Here is a 22,749-nt window from a genome sequence, read left to right on the forward strand (position 1 = left end):
TTTTATATTTAAAAAACCAGCCAGATCCTTCAGTCTTGCAGGCAGGTGTCCTCTGACACCAAGAGGATGAACACCAAGGAGTCAGAAAATTCCTCACGTGTTTCCTCCAGCTGTTCCCTTCCGCTGTTTCCTATCTGGTCTCCATCTGGTGGCTTCGAGCTCCATTGCCACCCATCTCCAGTGTCCCTTTTCTTCTTGTGGCTCAGCCGGCCCCTCTGGTCCCTGCAGCCTCACATGGTTAATAGAATCTTTTGGTAAGGCAACGGTAAACTTAGACCCTCTGTTAACTTTGCATTCTTCAGAAAAGTTGTGAGCAGTAAGAGCATTGCAGCTGGAGAGTTTTGTTTGTTTTTAATTTTTTTGGAGTAGAGTTGATTTACAATGTTGTGTTAGTTTCAGGTGTACAGCAAAGTGATTCAGTTATACATATACATATGTTCATTGTTTTTCAGATTTTTACCCATATAGGTTATTACAGAATATTGAGTAGAGTTCCCTGTGCTCTACGGTAGGTCCTTGTTGATTATCTATTTTATATGTAGTAGTGTGTGTATGTTAACCACAAGCTCCTAATTTATCCCTCCCTCACCCTTTCTCCTTTGGTAACCATAAGTTTGTTTTCAAAATCTGTGAGTCTGGGGCTTCCCTGGTGGCACAGTGGTTGAGAGTCCGCCTGCTGATGCAGGGGACGCGGGTTCCTGCCCCGGTCTGGGAGGATCCCACATGCCGCGGAGCGGCTGCCCCCACGAGCATGGCCGCTGGGCCTGCGCGTCTGGAGCCTGTGCTCTGCGACGGGAGAGGCCACAGAAGTTTCATTTGTATCATTTTTAAAATTAGATTCCACATATGTATGATACCACGTATTTGTCTTTCTCTGTCTGATTTAGTTCACTTAGTATGATAATGTCTAGGTCCATCCCTGTTGCTACAGATGGCATTATTTAGTTCTTTTTTATTTGAAACCTCAGTCCCGAACATGCCCATCCCTGCTTAAAACCCTTTGGGGGCTGCCCATTGCTCTTGGAATCCAGCCAGGTCCCTAAGGTGGGCCACAAGGCTCTGTCTGATCTGGCCCTGCCTGCTGCACCTCCTGTCCCTCTCCCCGAGCACTCTGGCCTCCAGCCATACCAACTGCTTTTCGCTTCCTCACTGGGCCGCGTTCCTTTGACATTCTGTTCTCAACACATACTGTTCCCTCTTCCTGAAAACTGTTCCATCTTCCTCCTTTCGCTTCTTCCGGTACCTGAACTCCTGCCGATCCTCCGGTTATTTGTTGTCTTACCCTCAAGTCTTTATTCTCATGTCACCTTTTCGTTGAGATTGTCTCTGATTTTAAAGTTATAATTCTTCCCATCCCCACCGGCTCTCCTTAACACCTACCCTGCCTGATTTTTTTCCATAACAGTTAGTACCATCTAACATCCTACATTTTTTTTTACTTATTAAGCATACTTTTTTAAAGATTAATTAATTAAATTTTGGGGGAGCTGCATTGGGTCTTTATTGCTGCACGTGGGCTTTCTGGTTGCAGCGAGCGGGGCCAGGGGCTACTCTTCGTTGCGGTGCGCGGGCTTCTCATTGCAGTTGCTTCTTTTGTTGCGAAGCATGGGCTTCAATAGTTGTGGCATGCGGGCTCTAGAGTGCAGGTGCACGGGCTTAGTTGCTCCACGGCATGTGGGATATTCCCAGACCCCTGCATCGGTAGGCGGATTCTTAACCACTGTGCCACCAGGGAAGTCCCTATTAACTGCACTGATAGTCTCTCTCTCTCTCCACTATTGTGTAAGTTCCAAGAGGGCAAGAATTTTTCTTTGTTCTGTTTTCATCTCTGTTTTTGGGCCTAGCATAGTGCTGGGTCCAGAGTAGTCGTTTAGTAAATTTTTATTAAGCTGATGGGGGAGTATTAAATCTAAGTCACTCCTCCATTTTCTTTGTATGTAGTCTTCTCTCTGGGTATTGACTTTGATTCTTTTAAACACTGGAAGTTTCTAGACCACAAGAGCCAGAATCCAAAGGTATTTAAGGCTTCCCCTCACCTGTGGACAGTGCTAAGCAATATTGGGATATGTAGCCCACTGATTGGGAAGATGGTTCTCTGAAGGTCAAAGCCACCCTGGACGTAGGGGCCCCCTCCCAGCCCCCACTCTCCCATGCCTACCTCAGTGCAACAAAGTCAGAACACAGAAGTCTTCAGTCAGGCACCAAGGGCCCAGGGGCCCTTGTTTCGAAGCTGGGAAGTGGTCTGCTGTACTTATACCTCCCCCTAGGGCTGAAACGGTGGCCCATAATGTTATCCAGGCCTACCTCTCTTCCACCATTTGGTTTAATCCAAGTATAACTTTCTCTCCTCACTGGGGCCCCGAGGGGGCAGGCCCTGTTTAAACTCTTATAGAAACACTTCATCAGCCTGTGGATGGAGACTTCTCATAACACCTTTGCAAGCACGCCATATTCTCTTCCCTCATTTTATTTTATTTATATAACTAACATTTATACAGCTTGCTAGGTGCCAGGCATTGTTCTAAGTGCTTTGCAAGAATGAACTCACTTCGTCTTCATAACAGTCCTATAAAGCAGGCAGTATAATTAGACACACCGCTACACTGCGTGTAATTTATCTTTGGGGAAGGGGCACCTGGATCTCGGTGCAAATTGCTTTATGGTCATAGGCTGCTCATCCCCTCTCTTTTCCCAAGAGATGAAAAGGGAAAAATAATCATCGTTCCATGGAGTGCGTCAGAGAAGCAGATTTTCAGGCCCATGAAAAGGAGTTGTACCCAGGGTCTCCCGGACATCTGTATACCTGTGATGGCAGTGACTCTGGTCTTCAGACATTCAGAAGACCCCACTTCTCTGCCTGTTGGCAGGGCTCACCCCACATCCTGCATTTCCCTGCCTTGACTGCTCTCTGAAGTCTGGTGCTGGGTGCGGGAGAGTGGTTGAGCACAGGTGAGACAGAGGAGCCCTTTGATCTCAGGCCCTGGCTGATCTCTGCCCAGAGGCTCACTTGCTTTGTGGTCTTCATGGGGTGCCCACTGTGATCTGTGACCCTCTGTGTTCAGCTTCCGCCGCTTTCCTCACCTGCTCTGATGAGGGGTCATGGGGACCCTGCAGACACTTCGGGGAGTTGAACTACCTTGTGGAGCCAGACATTTACATGCCTTCAGGGACAGGAAAGTGATTTTTTTAATTATAAAAATTATTGTGTAGTGGTTTATATAGGTTATAGACTTGCTATTTTATAGAAAACAAAAATAGAGTTATAATAGAAAGTTTTGCTTTTATTGATTTAGTTTTTCATCTTTGTCAGTGTTATATATGCACTATATAACACATAGCTCAGTGTTATATATGCACTATGTAACAGATTAATGAGTCAGATCGTACACAGGATGTGGTGAGAAGCATAGCTCACGACTTCTCACCTGCCCATCGGTCACTTCCCAGAGGCCACCACTACCAATGATTTTAGCTAATTTTGTTTACAGTCACATACATAATTCTAAATAACATGTTTATGCTGCTATTTCTGGATCTCCTTATTGTTGCTTATTGAATTTGCATCTTCGCTAAATCCTAATTTTGGTTTTATTGGTATTTAGTGTTTCTAATAGTTCATCTATATATACAGTATTTTAAACACTACTCACAGCTGAGCCATTTAATAAGCCATGATTATTTCTCCTGCAGATTTTATTTGCATTTTTAAAATAAAATTTCTTAGTTTTTTAAATGTACTGGATCAACCTCAATCTCTCCTTCAAAAGGTTTAAGTGCACATACCTTTGGAAGATATGTCAATACATTAAAAAAATATTAGGCATTCTATGAGTTTCAGCTTCTTGAAGAAATTTCTCCTAAAGCCCTCTGTTTCCTCACCGGTTATTCTCTAACAGCTGCCATCTTAGGATTTCCATTCCTGTTCGAGGGACTGACTACCTCTCTCTCATGTTGCATCCTCTTTTCTTTCCTTTGTAGATGGATTATATCCTCTTGCAGCTTCTGGAGAAGAAATTATATCTGAAAATATCTTCAATCTACCCTCACATTAAATCGGTAGTTTGGTAGTTAGGCTGGGTATAGAATGTTAGGTAAGGAGCCATCGTTCTCTCAGAATTTCAAAAGCTTTGCTTCCTTGCCTTTGCTCGCTCAGTATGCATATTAAGATGTTTGATTCCGTTCTGATTCTTGATCCTTTATGTGGCATTGGCAACATGTAGGATCTTCTCTTTGTATCCAGGATTCTAAAATAACGCTGTGATGTACCTTGTGTGAATCTGCTTAATCTGTTTAAAGTCATGCCTTTGGTTCTGAAATCTTTTTGAATTATTTCATTGATGATTTTCCCTCTGTGATTTTTTTCTATAGTCTCTGGTACTTGAATTCTTCGGATGCTGCACTTCCTATACTTGTCCTCAAATATTATTTCCTGTTTTTCCATTTCCTTGCATATTGTACTTTCTGAGATATTTCCTCAACTTTATCTTTTAAGCTTTCTACTGAGATTTTCATTTCTGCTACCATAGTTTTTATTTCCAAGAGCTTTTTTGGTCATTAAATGCCTTTTAAAAATAGCATCCTATGGGGCTTCCCTGGTGGCGCAGTGGTTGAGAGTCCGCCTGCCGATGCAGGGGACACGGGTTCGTGCCCCGGTCCGGGAAGATCCCATATGCCGCGGAGCGGCTGGGCCCGTGAGCCATGGCCGCTGAGCCTGCGCGTCTGGAGCCTGTGCTCCGCAAGGGGAGAGGCCACAACAGTGAGAGGCCCGCGTACAGCCAAAAAAAAAAAAAAAAAAAAAAAAAGCATCCTACCATTGTTTAGTGGAGGCAATATCTTCTTTTCCCTCTCTTGAGAATATTAATGATAGTTTTATTTTTTCTCCAAATAGTCTGTTTCCTCCCATTTTGGTTGTTTGTTGTACACTTTCCTTAGGTGTCTTGTTGACCTGGTCGCCTGCTAGTTTAAGGGTGTAGCACACACACAAAACCAGTGCAGCACTAGAAAGCTGATTGGGCCCTTTTTGTAGGAGGGCTTGTATTCCATGATCTTCACCATAGTGAAGGCTCCCCCTGTCCCCAGTATCGGTGTCTGTAGGTCTTTCTTTTTTGGCTCTTTTACTCCCATTTCCAAGGATACCTGTCACCACAAATTCCTGGGCCTGTGAGGTTTCTGTAATGTAAAGCAGAGTTCTTTTGTTTGTTTTTCTTTGTTTTGTTTTTATAATTACCTTGTGTCCTCCTCATCAGTGCACCAAGGTATTAGGGGCTGATTAACTTTATTGCCTTTTTTTCTTTTCTTTTTTTTTTGGCTACATTGGGTCTTCATTGCTGCATGCGGGCTTTTTCTGGTTGCAGCGAGCGGGGGGTTACTCTTCGTTGCGGTGCGCGGGCTTCTCATTGCAGTGGCTTCTCTTGTTTTGGAGCATGGGCTCTAGGCGTGTGGGCTTCAGTAGTTGCAGCACGCAGGCTCAATAGTTGTGGCTCACGGGCCCTAGAGCGTGTGAGCTTCAGTAGTTGTGGTGTGTAGGCTCAGTAGTTGAGGTGTGTGGGCTCTAGGGCGCACGGGCTTCAGTAGTTGTGGCTTGCAGGCTCTAGAATGCAGGCTCGGTAGTTGTGGCACACGGGCTTAATTGCTTGGCGGCATGTGGGATCTTCCCGGACCAGGGTTCGAACCCGTGTCCCCTGCATTGGCAGGCGGATTCTTAACCACTGCGCCACCAGGGACATCCCAAAGCAAAGTTTTTTCTTTTCATTCATTTTCTTTACTTTTTTTAAAAAATTGAGATTTCGTATAAATAAAGTGAAATGCAATCAATGCGAAGTGAAGAGCTTGAAAATGTGAGTCCACCCTTAGCCACCACTCAGAGACGGAGAACATTTGCCACACGCCAGAATCCTCCCTCGTGTCTCTTCTCTGTCAGTAACCTTTCTGTCACTATCAGTTGGTTTTGCCTGTTCTTGAACTTAATAAAAACAGAACCATACAGTATGTACTCTTCTGGCTTCTACTGTACATAATGTCGAAGATTCATCCATGTTATTGCATGTAGCAGCAATTAGTTCTTTGTTATTGCTATATAGTATCCATCTAGTTATTATATCATAGCTTATTTACTCATTCCACTGTTGATACGGTTATCTGGGTCATTTCTCTTTTGGGACTTCTATGAATAAAGCTGCCATAAACATTCTTGTTTATGTCTTTTAATAGACCTGTGCACTCATTTTCTTTGAGTGTATTCATGGGAGTGGAATTGCTGGGCCATCAGGAAGATGTAGGTTTAGCTTTGGTAAATACCACCAAAGTGTTTTCCAAAGTGGTTGTACCAAGCCATTTGCTTCTTGACTTTTCCCACTGCCAGATGAATATTTAACTTTGTAAATCGGCTAAGCCCATTACCACTTGTCCATCTGCTTTCTGGTTTCCAAATATCTGTGGCTATTTTCTCTTCCCCTGTTATCTCTGTCCTGGGAAATTTACTGTCTTCGCAGTAAGATTTGTGGAAGGAACAGAGCTAAGTGTGTGTTTTCAATCCACCATCTTTAACTGGAAGCCTCTGTTGTGATTTTTTTTTTTTAATTTTTAAAAATTTATTTTATTTATTTTTGGCTGCGTTGGGTCTTCGTTACTGCGCATGGGCTTTGTCTAGTTGCGGCGAGCAGGTGTTACTCTTCCTTGCGGTGCGCGGGCTTCTCATTGCGGTGGCTTCTCGTTGCGGAACACGGGCTCTAGGCACGTGGGCTTCAGTAGTTGTGGTTCGTGGGCTCTAGAGCTTAGGCTCAGTAGTTTTGGTGCACGGGCTTATCTGCTCCTCGGCGTGTGGGATCTTCCCGGACCAGGGATCGAACCCATGTCCCCTGCATTGGCAGGAAGATTCTTAACCACTGTGCCACGAGGGAAGCCCCTCTGTTGTGATTTTAAGATGGCTTTTAGCTCTCTCAGTCTCACCAAACATAATTATCCCTGTGTTTTTTCTGAGTCATTTCTGCTTAATGGTTTTATAAAAACGTGTTTTTGTGACTCTCAGCCTTTCACAGCTACTGTAGACATTATTTTCTGCATTCTGCATTGTGAACACAATAATAAGATCATTATGATTCCATGTCTTTGTCATATATAGTGATTAATAACGAACACAAACTGAAGGTATAGTCTGTTAGGATTCTTTCCCTTAAATTTTTTTCTTCAGTTTGTAAAACTCTGAGTATACTATTGTATTTAGGATTTTTAAGCTGATCAAATAATGTCCAAGTCCAGGCAAATCCGAATACTATAACAGTCAACCTTGTAATATCCCAATATTTAATCTCGTAATATCCCAACATTTAACCTGTAGCATCCCAGAATTTAACCTTGTAGCATCCTAACATTTAACCTTGCAGTATCCCAGTATTTAACCTTGCAATAACCCAACATTTAACCTTGTAACATCCCAACATTTAACTTTGTGGTATCCGAACATTAACCTTGTAGTATCACAGCATTTAACCTTGCAGCATCCCAACATTTAACCTTGTAGCATCCCAACATTTAACCTTGTAGCATCCCAACATTTAACCTTGTAGCATCCCAACATTTAATCTTGTAATATCCCAAGCGTGTGTCCCAGGTGTTCCCGTTGCCCTTGAAACTTCTTCACCATTTTGGTTTGCACACCAGGACCAGGAGGCACAGTGGAACTCCTAGAGCCGTGAATTGGGAGTCAGATCATGTTTTCCCAAAGAACCAGTGGTGTATGTTGACCCCCACTGACCCTCTGGGCCCCCTGTGGGGCCTCCTTCCTATGCAGAGATGGCAACTGGCAGGGCAGGATGGCAGCAAGGAGTCCCAGACATCTTTGCTGACAGTGGTGGTGACCATGAGGCAGACAAGGTGACAGGCACCCTCAGTGCCTGAGGTGCTCCCAAGCTCCCAGACTCTGGATGTCCCCGTCCATTTACCACTCAGGCTCTTCCTCAGGAGAGCTAACCCTTTGTCCTGTGCTTAAATTCCTCTTTATCCATCCCTCCTGCATCACAGAACTGGCACGACCATGTTTCTTATCCCCTGGTTACAGTTCACTTCATCTGATATGGTTTTACTCATTAGAATAGTATTAGCATGAGGAGGGGCCCCAGTCAGCTGGTCAACCAGATGTGTCGCGTGTTGTAGTAAAGTAACAGGCTTGTCAGGGTGCAGTCATGCAGGTGCTAATTAGCACATGGTTAGAATTCTGTGAATGAGAGCTGATATTATGTTTGTTATTGCTTCTTATAGAGTGAGCTTTTGAGTAACCAGGAGAGTTATATGCTTCACTTGGTCAAACTCAAATAGTGACCTTGGCTTACCTGACTCTTTCTTCAGAATATAATCAGCCTGCAGACCCTTTATCTTTATCTTCCTTGCTTCATCATATATCAGAGATGTGTTATCCCAACGCCACTAATTTCATACAGCTTACTTCTAATGTAACAAATAATATTTCGAAGTATAAATAACCACGATTATACCTTTATCGACCCTCTAATCAGATGCATTTAATATACTTACTACTTTACATAATACATTTCTCTCGTCTAGTATATTAAATTCCCTTATGATCATTGTTACCTATGGGTATAAATAGTGGTTAGTTTCCTATGCTAGCTGGTAAGAGAATTTTGAAGGGAAGAAAAGACACAGAATCTGGCAACAAAAACAGAAATCTCAAATGTTTTACTAGAAAGTAAACAGAGTGGCTAGGGAGAAAAGCTTGATTATAACTCTTATGTAGTTGAATTAATACATTCATCCGTGTTGTGATGAAAAAAACTAGGTTTTTGTGATTTGGCCTGAGATCTAATCACCAATTACAGTGTTATTTCTGTGACAAACCCTAGTTATATTTCAAACAGCCAGTTTATGAACGAACTTCTGCATACAATACATTTTTCTTTAATATTTATTTTGTTTATTTTATTTATTTATTTGGTTGCTCCCAGTCTTAGTTGTGGCTGGTGGGCTCCTTAGTTGTGGCATGCGAACTCTTAGTTGTGGCATGCCTGTGGGATCTAGTTCCCGGACCAGGGATCGAACCTGGGCCCCTGCATTGGGACTGCAGAGTCTTAACCACCGCGCCACCAGGGAAGTCCCCAAAGTACATTTTAAAAATATATATTTATTTATTTAATTTATTTATTTGGTTGTGCTGGGTCTTAGTTGTAGCAGGCAGCCTCCTTAGTTGCGGCATGTGGGCTCTTTAGTTGTGGCATGCAAACTCTTCGTTGCGGTGTGCATGTAGGATCTAGTTCCCTGACCAGGGAACAAACCTGGGCCCCCTGCATTGGGAGTGCAGAGTCTTAACCACTGTGCCACCAGGGAAGTCCCCCCACAGTACATTTTTAAAATGAAGACCACTCTAAGAGGTTAAAAAAAGTTTTATAGGGCTTCCCTGGTGGCGCAGTGGTTGAGAGTCCGCCTGCTGATGCAGGGGACACGGGACGGGTTCATGCCCCGGTCCGGGAGGATCCCACATGCCGCGGAGCGGCTGGGCCTGTGAGCCATGGCCGCTGAGCCTGCGTGTCTGGAGCCTGTGCTCCGCAACGGGAGAGGCCACGACAGTGAGAGGCCTGCGTACCGCAAAAAAAAAAAAAAAAGTTTTATAATTCTAGTGTCTTCCCCTTTTCTTTTAATACTGCTGGATGCTACAAAGGGGATAATTTATAAAGTTTGCAAGTTAGTAAATCCATACTATAATGTTCATAAGTGCAGAATTATGATGAATTCAGAAACTGTAGAGCCTCACCTTTATTTGGAGAAATGACATTACTCCATCAGAATGGAATGCTTAAAAAGATTGGTTTTGATACCCAGAATCTCCCCTACAATTCCAGCGACCTCCCTTTGGCAGATTTGATGCTTTGGTCAAAGGATTTGCTACTCTATATTCCCTATTACCATGACCTGCAGTGCCTGTCTGAATGATTAAACAGATTAAATGGATATATTTCAAGAATGTCTAGAATCCCCCTATATCTGGCACACATTTGGATGTACTAACCATACCTCATAAACCCAGGGGTCAAGTTGTTTATGGCTGGAAGCCTGAAGGCTATTTGTTCTTTGTTGTTACTGAATCGATGGTTCCTTGATCGGTGCTACGAGGATGGTCCTCAGCACCAAGTGGAAGACGTGTCCTCCTCCTGATGGCTCCAGCATAGCCTCGTGTACACACGCTGAGCTTCATGAGGAAAGGGACTGTGTCCATCTCATTCCTCACACTATCCAGGCCACCTAGCTGTGTACACATTATGTCATCGGTTTTTTTGTGTGTGTTTTTTGGCCACACTGCTCGTCATACAGGATCTTGTTCCCCAACCAGGGATCGCACCCGTGCCCCTTGCAGTGGAAGTGCGAAGTCTTAACCACTGGATTGCCAGGGAAGTCCCATGTCTTTGTTTTTTGTTTTTTTCCATTCATTGAAAGTAGATACAGCAAGTTTCCTATTGCTACTTTACACGTGGAGAAATGAGGGCAGCACACAGTTAAGTAAGAAGTGGTGTCATGGTGACAGGACTGTTGTCATGATGAAATATTATGTGTGAAGTGCTTTCCTTGGTGCCCTGGCAGATAGAAACCCTCACTGATGATAGCACAGGCCATGTTTATGATTGATTGTTGCCAAAAGAGCACAGCCAGTTGGTCACAGAGTGAGATTTAGAACCGAGTCTTCCCACTCCCTGAGTCCCCAGCAGTGAGCCCCACTGATGGTCCCATTCCCAGGCCAGTCCTCCATGGCTGAGCCCTGGGCTCCACGTAGCTCAGCTCTGAGTCCTCACGCCCCGTCCCCTCCCCCTGTGACTGCAGTAAGCCTTGGTTTGCTTGCCTGTAAACAGTGGTAACAGAACAATGGGATGGATGCTATGTGAACCCCAAATAGTGTGATACCAAAAAAAAAAAAAAAGCCTCTCTTTATGCTTTAGCTTTGAAGTAATACAAATCCCTTCAAATCAAACCTTTGTCAAGAACCGTGCCATTTTAGAGCTGGTGAAGCTATTGATGAGTACAGTAAGTCCCCTGCATACGAACGAGTTCCATTCCAAGAGCACGTCCGTTAAGTCCAGTTTGTTCGTGAGTCGAACAAAGTGAGCCTAACACAATCGGCTATTTAGTGCTGTACTGTAATAAGTTTATAAAACTTTTCACACAAATACATGAAAAACAAACAAAAAATAAAGGCATTTTAAATTTTATAGTATAGCACCTTGAAAAGTACAGTAGTACAGTAGTACAGCTGGCACACAGGGGCTGGCATCGAGTGAACAGGCAAGAAGAGCCACTGACTGGAGGAGGGAGAGGAGGTGGGGGGTGGTAGAGCTGAAGGATGGTCAGCAGTAGGAGACGAGGGCGAGCTGCAGTTCCACTCACGCCTGACGTGGATGGCACAGGTCTGGTCCCTTGGTGGATTCAGTTCTATTGACTCTCTTGAAGAAACGATCCAGTGATGTCTGGGTCGTAGCTCTTTTTTTCTCCTCACAGATGACACGGTAGCACTGGATTGCATTCTGAACGGCTGCTGCCACCTTCATGTACCGTTCTGTGTTGGGGTCCTGTGCCTCAAAAACTAACAGTGCCTCCTCAAATAAAGAAAGTCCCCTTGCCATTTCCTGCGTCGTGAATCTCTTCAGTGCTGCAGTTACTTCCTTTTCCTCTTGTCACTCCACTCCCTCAATTAATTTCACTTTTGCTTCCATCGTTATTGCTTGGCACTTCTTAGCAGTACCAGCTACATCACCACTGCTTTTACGCTTGCTTCTGGACATCTTGGACTTGAAATAAAGATACTGTACTACTATACTCTATACACTGCTAGACAGTAAAGTACACAAAAGCACAACCACTCGTAGAGGATACACGCTCGTGACAATGTGCGCCAGACACGTGAGCTAACTTATGTGATTGGACATGCGAACACATGTTAGCATGTTTGAAAGTTCACAACTTGAAGGTTCATATGTAGGGGACTTACTGTAAGTACAAAACTCTTGGTTGCTTTTGCAAAGTGGCAGGGACACTTCAGCTGGTAAGAAGTACCATTCTGTTTCAGGCATAGTCTGGAAATATGCAAGTTGTGAATTGGGCAAGGTTTTCAGAAGATGTCTCTTGCGTAAGGTGCCACAAGGCCATCCATTGGGCCACCAAAGGGACAACGTGAGGATCAGATGGGATAAAGTATAAGAAGATGAGATAAAGTTTATGAAACTTTGAATAGTTTGTGGTCGGGAGAGGTGAATGATTCAACACGCTGGTGGCCTGGCTGAAAAAAAAAAAACTCATACTGATGGCTGTGTGAGAACAGCTTGTCCAGGGGTGCTCGTGGCAGATGGGCCAGTCAGGAGGGTATTGCGGTCCTCTGGGCAGTGAGCTATAACCAGGGGAGAGGAAACATGGTCTTGCCGGTTCTAGGTTGTGGAAAGGATGGGTAGAGAGGAATTTAAGTAGAGGAGAAAGGGTTAGCTTTCCTGGACAGGGGTTAGGATTTCAGTGTATGAATTTTGGGGGTGTGGGAGCAATTCAGTCCATAGGAGGCAGATGCTGCTACCTGTTTACAGCTTCGCAGATTGCAAGAAGCCATACGTCATGCCTTCAATTGCCTAAAAATTGGCCACAACTCTGTTAGGAAAAGAGACTTTAGAAGACCAGAGAAACAGTGTGTGTGTGTAGAAGTTGGTTTGCAACTGGGTGGAGAAGCTGCTGGACTTCTGTTCTTGTCAGAAGGCCTGGACTGAGGAGCAAGGGTTCTAAGGCTGCCCCGCCGATAACCTGCTGCTGAAATTAGGAAGAGGAGGGATGAGAAATGGTGTTCCATGCATATCCCAGTATCTTCCTATTAATTTCTTTTTTTTTAAGATTTTTTGATGTCCACCATTTCTTTCTTAAGTCTTTACTGAATTTGTTACAGTATTCCTTTTGTTTTATGTTTTGATTCTTTGGCCCTGAGGCATGTGGGATCTTAGCTCCCCCACCAGGGATCGAAGCCGCACCCCCTGCGTTGGAAGGCTAAGTCTTAACCACTGGACCTTTAGGGAAGTCCCTCCTATTAATTTCTGTGTTCAGTCAAATTAGACCAAATCCATACACATATCTACCAAGCATCTTCACTGTGCAAAGAAAATGCTGCTGGAGACCACCCATCACTTAACAGCCCAGCCTGAGGGTGCCGTGGGGAAGCCAGGGTCTGTGTGAGGTCCCAGGTGGGAGGGTACACCTAGGAGCTGGGGCAGGCAGGAGGCTCTGTGGGTGTGAAAGGATTTGACAGAGTGCAGCAGCAGCGGTCTCTCTGCCAGGAAATCCTTCCCCATCACAGGCTGAGTCACCTGCCTCCCCTGCGCCGGCCTCAGCTGGAGAAGTCGTTTGGTTTGCAAGTAACTGCTCAGCATGGGCTTACTCGAGGGCCACGTTGATTTTGTTGTTCTTTTCGCTGCTGCTGGTATTGAACTGGGAAGTCCACTCTAGATCCCCCTGAATGAGTAGCCCATTACCTCACCTGACTGTTTCTCTACTCTTCCACTATTTCATTTAACTCTTCCTGCCAGTGGTTGAGTGTGTTATCATCAGTTCTCGTTTGAGTTCTTGTGCCTTCAGGGACTGGGGAATATAGAGGTCTTATTTTCATTTACTAAGCAGCATCCTTTCCTGTCGCTTTGCTGCAGAGAACGTTGGTTTCCTTGTTTGTATTTAAAAAAGGAAGAAAATCTTCTTACTAAAACAGTGAATAGATTAATAACCCTGTTGAAATCATTTCGCAGTATCTCTTCTTCAGACGACCTCCACAGAGGAGAGAAAATGCTGTGAAGGTCTCAGAGGTGGATGGTTCTTATAAGTAATCTGCTGGTGGGATTTTGCATCACTGTGTGTTGCTGGCTGGGGTGGGTGGTTCAAGGGAAATGGGAGCACGTGAGTTCAATGCTTGTTTCTTGTTCTATCTTTTCTGTAACCAGGCTATATTGTCCGGTGCTTTGCAGCAGCTTCTGTTTTCCTTTACCCCCAAAGGGGGAAACAAATGTGTATTATCATGATGTTTTGTGCTTGGCAGGTACGCACAAAAATTTCTGCAGTAGCTGCCTGCACTTCTGGTTGAGATATACTTTAAGTGACGCGTGGTGGTTATTTTCCCTTCAGGAGTTGGAGCCCTAGTCTGGGGGTGGAAAATGGCAATAACATGGACACCTCTGTTCTTGGAAATGAAGTAACCACTTGGGTTCTCAATAAACAATAAATTGCAGTGCGTTACAATCCTAAGAAAAGCTACATGGCCAAGAGTTCATCTCATCCTTGCAAGGGTTTTACCATTGCTTCTGAAATATTATGGCAATATTCCACGAATAGCCATCCCAGGTACATTCTGATATTTACTTTTAATGTGCCATGCCCGCAAGAGTTTAATTGTGGAATAAATGAACCGGGCGTGGGAGTTCTATCCTAGTAACAACATATAATTTTGTTTAATCATGTTGAGCTGTAAACTAAGCTTTGATAGACCTGTATAAAATTGAAAACCCAAGCTAATGTCAGAAGTTCCGAGAAGAAGAAGGTTCTTCAGCTGCGACACAAATCCCTGGGAGAGAACGCTGAGAACACAGACCCTGAACACCTCTTTGAGAAAGGCTTGCTAGCAGCTGAAGCCAAGCCACACACAGGGGTCTGATATCAGGGACAGTTAAGAAGAATACGGAAGAGAATCCAATATTTGTTTTTTAAGGGCACAGGCTTCCTTCTCCACAGTGGAAAAAGCCACAGATGAGAAAAGCCTGGTCCCACACTGCTCTGAGCAGTCTCTCTGGGGTGCCATCCCCTGGGGAGAAAAATGATGCCAGGTACTCACCAAACCTACTGCACATCCCCTGAAGATGATGAGCCTTGCAAAGACGTCTGGGCTCGTCCAGCATCTATGTAAAGTCATCCAGTTTAGTTCAGTTCTAATGACTTTCTGATTAGAAACATAAACGTGTGTGTGTGCGTACACGCAGTGTGATGTATGTGTAATTAATATACATGCAGGCAGTTATATGTGTTTATTTTTTATTTATTTATTTTTTTGCGGTACGCGGGCCTCTCACTGTTGTGGCCTCTCCCGTTGCGGAACACAGGCTCCGGACGCGCAGGCTCAGCGGCCATGGCTCACAGGCCCAGCCTCTGAGCGGCATGTGGGATCTTCCCGGACCGGGGCACGAACCCATGTCCCCTGCATCGGCAGGCGGACTCTCAACCACTGCGCCACGACGGAAGCCCCCCCCCAAAAAAGAAAAAAAAAATTCTGATATACACAAATGAGTGTGTTGAATGTAATGCAGGTGTTTTCATTAAACTTGGCTTTTTACCGTCTAGAATTTACTCCTTCACTTTGAAATTCTTACCTAAAAATTATTTATATCCCTGGAGAATGTTTTCATTCCTTTAGAAATGATTTTTTTTTTTTTTTTTGGCTGCACCTCACGGCTTGCAGGATCTTAGCTCCCTGACCAGGGATCGAACCCATGCCCCTGCAGTGGAAATGCGGAGTCCTAACCACTGGACCGCCAGGGAAGTCCCCAGAAATGATACACTGATTGCTCTGTGTACATGGTTGGGTTACTGATAAAGAGGGAAGAATTACTACATTCAGGTGTGGGGTGGAGGGAAGACAGATCACCTTTTCTATACCTGTTTGTACCAAATTCTGGAAATTATCTTGGTATGAATCCTTACTGCTGCCCTCTGAATTATGGGGTTATCATTCCCATTTCACACATACTGAGGCCAAGGCTCAGAGGACCCAGGTGACTCATTCAAGGCCACACAGCTTGTGAAGGGCAAGAGCCAAGGTCCAAACCCATGTGTCACAGACTCCCCATCCACACCTTGCCAGATGGGGGGTGGGTATAGAAAGTCCTGGAAAAGCTGCGCAAGAGAGGCTTATCTTTGATTGAAGGGATCCAGGGAAGATGGGCTTCATGGTTTTTAACAGGTTACTGGGGATTATTTGTGATTTCTCCAAGAGCAGCATCCCTCTGAAGTTGGGAAACAAACAAACATCCTGTTGTGTATAATTCACAGCTCTTCACTGTAGATTGCTTTGTAGACAGGGTCTCCTTTCCAAGGTTTGAATAAGTCTGTCTGTTTTTTTTTTTTTTTTTTTTTTGCGGTACGCGGGCGTCTCACTGCTGTGGCCTCTCCGGTTGCGGAGCACAGGCTCCAGACGCACAGGCTCAGCGGCCATGGCTCACGGGCCCAGCCGCTCCGTGGCATGTGGGATCTTCCCGGACCGGGGCACGAACCCGTGTCCCCTGCATCGGCAGGCGGGCTCTCAACCACTGCGCCACCAGGGAAGGCCCTAAGTCTGTCTTTTGAGGTGCTCATTTTTAACTTTTCTGTGTATGGTCATTAGCTACTTGAACATTCTTTGTGTCTTCCTCAACCAGTGTATGAAGCATTGTGATGAAATGTCTTTTGAAAATCAAGAATGGGAGACACTCTGCACCCCAGTGTATTATAAAGTCCTTGTCTTGTGGATCAGGACTTCATAATACACTGTGACCAGGACACTGTAATGAGAGGCAGCACTCTGAGCCGGAGCACCAAGTTCAGGTTCTCCAATGGGAAAAGAACAGACCAGTGGGGTCTCAGAGGGGTTTAGAGTCAACACAGATACCCACAGTCCAAGTTCAGCTAAGGAAGCAACATCAGTCAATGGCCTCTTCAAACCAGGAGCCCCAGGGCCAGCCCAGACCAGTGAGGAAGCAGATGCTGTCTGTAGGCAAATCCCCAGCACCACCAAGGGAGAGGCTCCTGGTCCCCAGTGCTAGGCAGGACCTGCTTCTCCCCTCGCCTGAGCTCTTTCTGTGGGGACCAGCCAGCCTTTCCCCAGTAGATTCCACTCACCCCCGAGATTGGGGTCTACTGGAAATGCAGCCGCCTGACTGGCCTCCCCTCAATCTTCTTTAATCCTTGGATCCTGAGGCTAAGGATTTTTTTTAATTCTTTTTTTAAAAATGAAAATAATACATAAGCTTTTTAAAGTTTAATTCTTTTTAAAAATGAAACTGATACATAAGCTTGGAAAAAGTGAGGAAGAAAGGAAGGAACTTTAAAAATATAGTATAAAAGGTTTTCAACCAAATGTGAAAGTCTCCTTCACTCCCCGCTTCTGTTTCCCAGATTTAACCAGAGTTGATAGTTTCCTTTGTATCTTTGGAGAAGTTCTATCCATAATATATGAATATGTGTAAGCCTTTTTAAAATTTATGTGTGATTTTTGCTCCTCCATGTCTTACCTTTTTAATTTAATATATATTACAGATCTTTCCAGAACATCTGTGCAGATCTACCTCTTTATTTTCTCTTCATTTATTTATTTTATTAATAATAATAAAAATAATAATAAAAATATTTCAGTGAGATATGGGTGTTCTGAACTCTTAAGTGTCTTAACAACATAGCTAAAAGTAAGTGAACACCAAACTTGGCAGAATTACCAAGAGAAATCGATCGATCCATAATTAGAGTGATGACCTAACCAGGTCTTTCAGAAACTGATACAGATCAATAGGCCAAAAGCAAAGAATAATGACATAGGAGGTTTGAATCACCCCATTAACAAGTTTGGTTGAGTGGAAATATGAGGGATTCTGTATTCAACAGAGAGTGCACGTTCTGTACACACTCTCATGGGACGTTTAGAAAAGCAGGCATATACTTGCTGTAAAGGAAATCTCACTGCTAATCTTGTGGTTGTAATTTCTGAAGTGGCTTTGTCATTTCCCTCTCTTTCTTTCCTGAGTTAGTTCTACCACTTCCTATTTCACATCTGCCTATTTTCTGACCATCTAAACTGAATTCCTTTATTTCTGCTTTATGTTCTTCTTTCTTAGCTGTAATTGCTTTGTAAAGACTTTGCTGCTTTCTTTTTAATTCATGATGGAAATGAAATGTGGGGTCTAATTTTCATCGGCTCATGGCAGCATTTTTCAGGTGAAATTTTATCATCCCTCGTGAAGGTGGGCTTCTCTCTTTCATCATTTTTCATATGCTGTCTTTGCAGGATGCTGAGCTTATTCCGCAGGACTATCAGGAATCATGTCCTTTCCCCGCTTTGCTTTTCTCAATCATGCTTAATAACATCTGATACAGATGGGTGTGCTTCTATAATTTACTTGACAGATTGTCTGACTCACTAGTTTGAAAGGAACGGTTTGCGTCTCTTTGACTCACAGCTGACCCTGGTAGCTAAATCAGTACCTTATACATAGTCAGTACTCGATAAATATTTGTTGAATAAATTAGCACCAAAAAAAAAACCAGATCTGGAATTAAATTGGTCATCTCAAAGCCCATTTATTAAGGTTTTAACACATTATTACAGGAAGCGTGGAAGCCAGGAATCTGAGGGAGGAGGGAACCCACTGTTTGTCCAAGTAATCATCTCCACACTGACTCCTGAGTGCCAGGGGAAATGTGCTTCATGTTAAGGCATTGAGCCCCTGCTCTCTAACACACTGCTAGTAGAATATAAAATGCCTCTTCCGCTGTATGGGGAAGGTTTGGCAAGATACACATGCCAGTTGATGTAGCCGTTTGGACTCTAAGAGTTTTTCCCATAAAAGTGGTCACACAGTCTGCACGGTCGTGTGTATGGTAAGAAAATCTTAAATAGCTGTCGTTTGAGGTTAGCGTTCAGAGCTGGGTCCATACACCTCAGGGGTGCATTTGATGACCCCTTGAAACAGGGCAGAAAAGTCACAACTATTTATATTTATTTTCTAAATAAAAGATAGAAATTCAGCTTCACTAATATTTACAATTAGAATGACTCTACACCATCGCTCAATCAGCAGTTTTGGGTCAGATGGCCAGTTAGACACTGAATTTCCAGGGGAAGGAGGACAGAAGTTCCCATCTCACTTGTTGATTTGTTTTTAACATACGACTGCTTTTTGCAGTTTCCATGTGTCCAGTTGAGTGGATTTCTAGATTATTCCCTAATTCGATATTATAAAGGCACAAGCAGCCTCAGCCGTTTCAGGACATGACCCTCACTCTTCCAGGGACGCCCTGGCGGAAGGAGCAGACGGAGGACCTGCAGCGGGTGCTCAGGACCGTGGACAGCGAGATCCCACTGGTCCTTGTCAGCGGCAACCATGACGTGGGCAATGTCCCCACCCCCGAGACCATCGCGGAGTTCCAGCAGACTTGGGGAGATGACTATTTCAGCTTCTGGGTTGGGGGCGTCCTGTTCCTCGTCCTCAACTCCCAGTTCTTATACGATGCCTCCATGTGCCCTGCCTTGAAGCAGGCCCAGGACCAGTGGCTGGACCAGCAGCTGAGCATCGCAGGGCAGCGGAAGTGCCAGCACGCCATCGTCTTCCAGCACATCCCGCTGTTCCTGCAGAGCGTCGACGAGGACGACAGCTACTTCAACCTCACCAAGCTGGTGCGGAAGGAGATGGCAGACAAGTTCTCCCGAGCAGGTAGGCCTGGGGCCCCAGGTGTCCGGGTGATCTGGAGAGGAGGTGTCCAGATCCTTCTGCTGCCCCTCTGCGGCCTGGCAAAGGGGAGGGAGAATGGGGCTTTGGGCAGGACTGGATTCTCATCCCAGCTCTGGCACTCATGGCTGTGTGGCTTTAGAGGAGCTGCCTTGCCCTCCAAGCCTCAGCTTCCTCGTCTGTAAAGTAGGAGTAGCAGAAGCAGCTCTCTCGTGGGGTGGCTGTGAGGATTCAGTGAGAAGCGGCCTGGATGGGATTAGAACAGCCCCAAGCTGAGTACTGAAGTCATAGCTGCTCACAGCTGAGGATGGGGACCCTGCAGGTTGGGGGCTATTGGGGGGTGGGGGGGGCCGGGCGGGTCTGGTCTGAGTGTGGCTGTATGTGCCCCAGGCAAAGGAAGACGCCAGGAGTATCTTTTCTCATTTCTCTGGGAAGCAGGAACTTACCCAAGGGCAGATGATATTTAAGAGCCAAACCCTACCAGTATTAGATGTAACCCGGGAAATCCTGGAATGTGGCCATAGGGCAGGTCCTGGAGCCTCATCAGTGTTCCTTTAGTGAGGTGGACTGAGTTCTCCTCCAGAAGTAAGAGGAGAAATCTGTTTAGTCTGATCTTAACCCTGCTGTGAATTTTAAGCTAATCATACACCTGACACATACGTGAGCACACACACACACACACACACACACACACACACACACACACAGTGAGGACACTCCGTTTCTAGAGATCTCAGTTCCGGTGGCGCTGTGTGCACCGCCAGCCCACACACCTCATTCCTCCTCCTGGGAGCACCTGCAGCTTTCCTCTCACGAGAAATGGTGCATTCTCGGCCGGTTCCCTGCGTTACCACTGCCTTGGCAGGATGCCAGTTTTGACGGCTGCTGTGTCTCTTGTTTGGGTCCTAATGCCTCCTTTCAGATCTTTCCAGAGTGTACTTCATCGGGCGCCTCTGAAATATAAATGCATTCTTTTATTTGTTAGGGGGTAGGGAGAGGGAGAGGGCCTGACCCAATAAGTAGCAAGCATTCATTAAAAAAAAATCCTGGCACTCTTTTCACCTTTGAGCATTAAATGTGTTCACATTTACTTGTGAAAAGTACAATAGGCCCTTCTGTATTTTCGAGACATTTTACAAAAAGCTTGCATAATTGGAGACGTTTTCCAACTGTTCCATGGAGATGAAGTTGGAAAACTTCTATCAAAGCCTTTGAAATTTTATGCCATGCTTGAGTTGGTGCAGAAAACCAACTTTTTTGTTTTTGTTGACAAGGAAATGAAGTGTCAAGATGGCATCAGCACCACCACGGAGACTATTTTGTAACAGAGAATAATGCCGGAGAGAACACTTAGTGCCACTGAAATGATTCCTTTTATATCAAATGTTAAATGATGCAAGTGCCGTCCCCATGGCTGCCCTTTGCTGTCAGCCACATCCTTGAGTGGCATGGGGTTCTGGGTGTCCCACTGTAGGACGGAGCACATGCGGTCCAGGAGCAGCCCCAGATACTGAGACCTGGAGACGTTTATAAAGAGGGCGATCCCAACTCTAACAGCGCATCCTCGGGGGAATCCTGCTGCCCACCCACCAGGAACCCCAGAGGGTGACATCGCATCTGGGATGCACCAACCACCTCCCCCGTCAGGCCTGCAGCCCTGTAAGCGCAGGGAGGATTTGTCGGCACCCCCAGAGCTGGTCTGTGTCTCGGAGGTGTGCTCCAATTGTCCCAGCTCACAGAGACTGATATCTACCACCAGAATGGCATTTTATTAATTTAAAAAAATTTTTTTTAAACATCTTTACTGGAGTATAATTGCTTTACATTGGTGTGTTAGTTTCTGCTTTATAACAAAGTGAATCAGCTGTACGTATACATATATCCCCATATCTCCTCCCTCTCGCATCTCCCTCCCACCCTCCCTATCCCACCCCCTAGGTAGTCACCAAGTACCAGGCTGATCTCGCTCTGCTGTGCGGCTGCTTCCCGTTGGCTATCTATTTTACATTTTATTAATTTAGAGCAAGGCTGAAATCCTCCCCTTAACCCTAGCAGTGCAGTCTCTTCCCGTAGGCAGAACAGCATGGAAGGCCCAGTTATAATCAGGAGGCTGCTTGCCGAGCATGAGACAGAGCAGAGGGACTAGTTTTCTTATCTGCTCTTTATTTTTCAACAGAAGTATAATTGATTTACAATACTGTGTTAGTTTCAAGTATACAACATAGTGATTCAGTATTTTTGCAGATTATGCTCCATTATAAATTATTACAAGATATTGGGTATAATTCCCTGTGTTGTACAGTACATCCTTGTTACTTATGTATTTTATATATAGTGGTTGGTATCTGTTAATTCCATACCCCTAATTTGTCCCTTCTCCCTTCCCTCTCCCCTTTGATAACCACAAGTTTGTTTTCTATGTCTGTAAGTCTGTTTCTGTTTTGCATATACATTCATTGGTATTATTTTTTAGATTCCACATATAAGTGATACCATATAGTATTTGTCTTTCTCTGTCTGACATATGTCACTGGGCATAATAGTCTTTAGGTCCATCCGTGCTGCTGCAGATGGCAGTATTCCTTTTTTATGGCTGAGTAATATTCCTGTGTGTGTGTGTGTGTGTGTGTGTGTGTGTGTGTGTGTGTGTGTATCACATCTTCTTAATCCAGTTGTCTATTGATGGGCACTTGAGTTGCTTCCATGTCTTGGCTACTGTAAATAATCTTATCAGCTCTTAATGGCCTCTGGTTCTGGAACTCTGATGGATTCTTCTCCAGTAGGGCCTCCTTGCCCAGGAAGATTGATACTTCATGTGCCTTTAATTCTGCCTCTTTAATAGCTCTCCAGCCTGTCCACTTCTTTAGGCCACCATTGCCTCTCAGCTGGGTGGTGGCAACAGCTTTCACTTGGTCCCCCGCCCCACTCTTGCCCCATTCTGGTCCATTCTCCGCTACATCCAGAGGAGTATGTAGCCCAACAGCATCTACCCTTCTGAGGCCCCTTCATACATAGGGTAAGGCTGTCCTCACCCTTTGTCACTGTCTCTGCCTCTTCCGTTTCACCTGGCCAGCGCCGCCTCAACTTCCTGTATGAGGTGCCCCCAGCCCTGCCCCGCCAGGTTCTTCCTCAGCTTCCCTTGCTCCCAGTGCATTTGAAAGTGTCAGCCTGTCTGGAGCCCCTCTAGACTCTCAGCTCCTTGAGTGCAGGGGAGGCCTGGCTCGGGTCTTAGCCTATAATAAATGCTTCATCAGTGTTTGTGGAACGAGTG

The 22,749-nt window shown here is 45.0% G+C and overlaps 1 protein-coding gene across 2 annotated transcripts in view; it reads left to right on the forward strand.

Annotated features, from left to right (window-relative positions):
• Window positions 1-22,749, forward strand: part of CPPED1 (calcineurin like phosphoesterase domain containing 1) — a 114,403-nt gene that overhangs the window by 55,608 nt on the left and 36,046 nt on the right. The window contains exons 3-4 of one of the 2 annotated variants that reach the window (XM_082670416.1): window positions 19,041-19,463; window positions 20,953-21,046. In XM_082670416.1, coding sequence (XP_082526542.1) covers window positions 19,041-19,463; window positions 20,953-21,011 — 482 coding nt within the window. In that variant the 3' untranslated portion in view covers window positions 21,012-21,046. Of the gene's footprint in view, window positions 1-19,040; window positions 19,464-20,952; window positions 21,047-22,749 lie in introns of those variants that run through there. The other variant, XM_082670415.1, reaches the window with a different exon arrangement.

Source organism: Grampus griseus (genome assembly GCF_964374135.1).
Source record: "Grampus griseus genome assembly, chromosome: 14".
NCBI classification, from domain to species: Eukaryota; Metazoa; Chordata; class Mammalia; order Artiodactyla; family Delphinidae; genus Grampus; species Grampus griseus.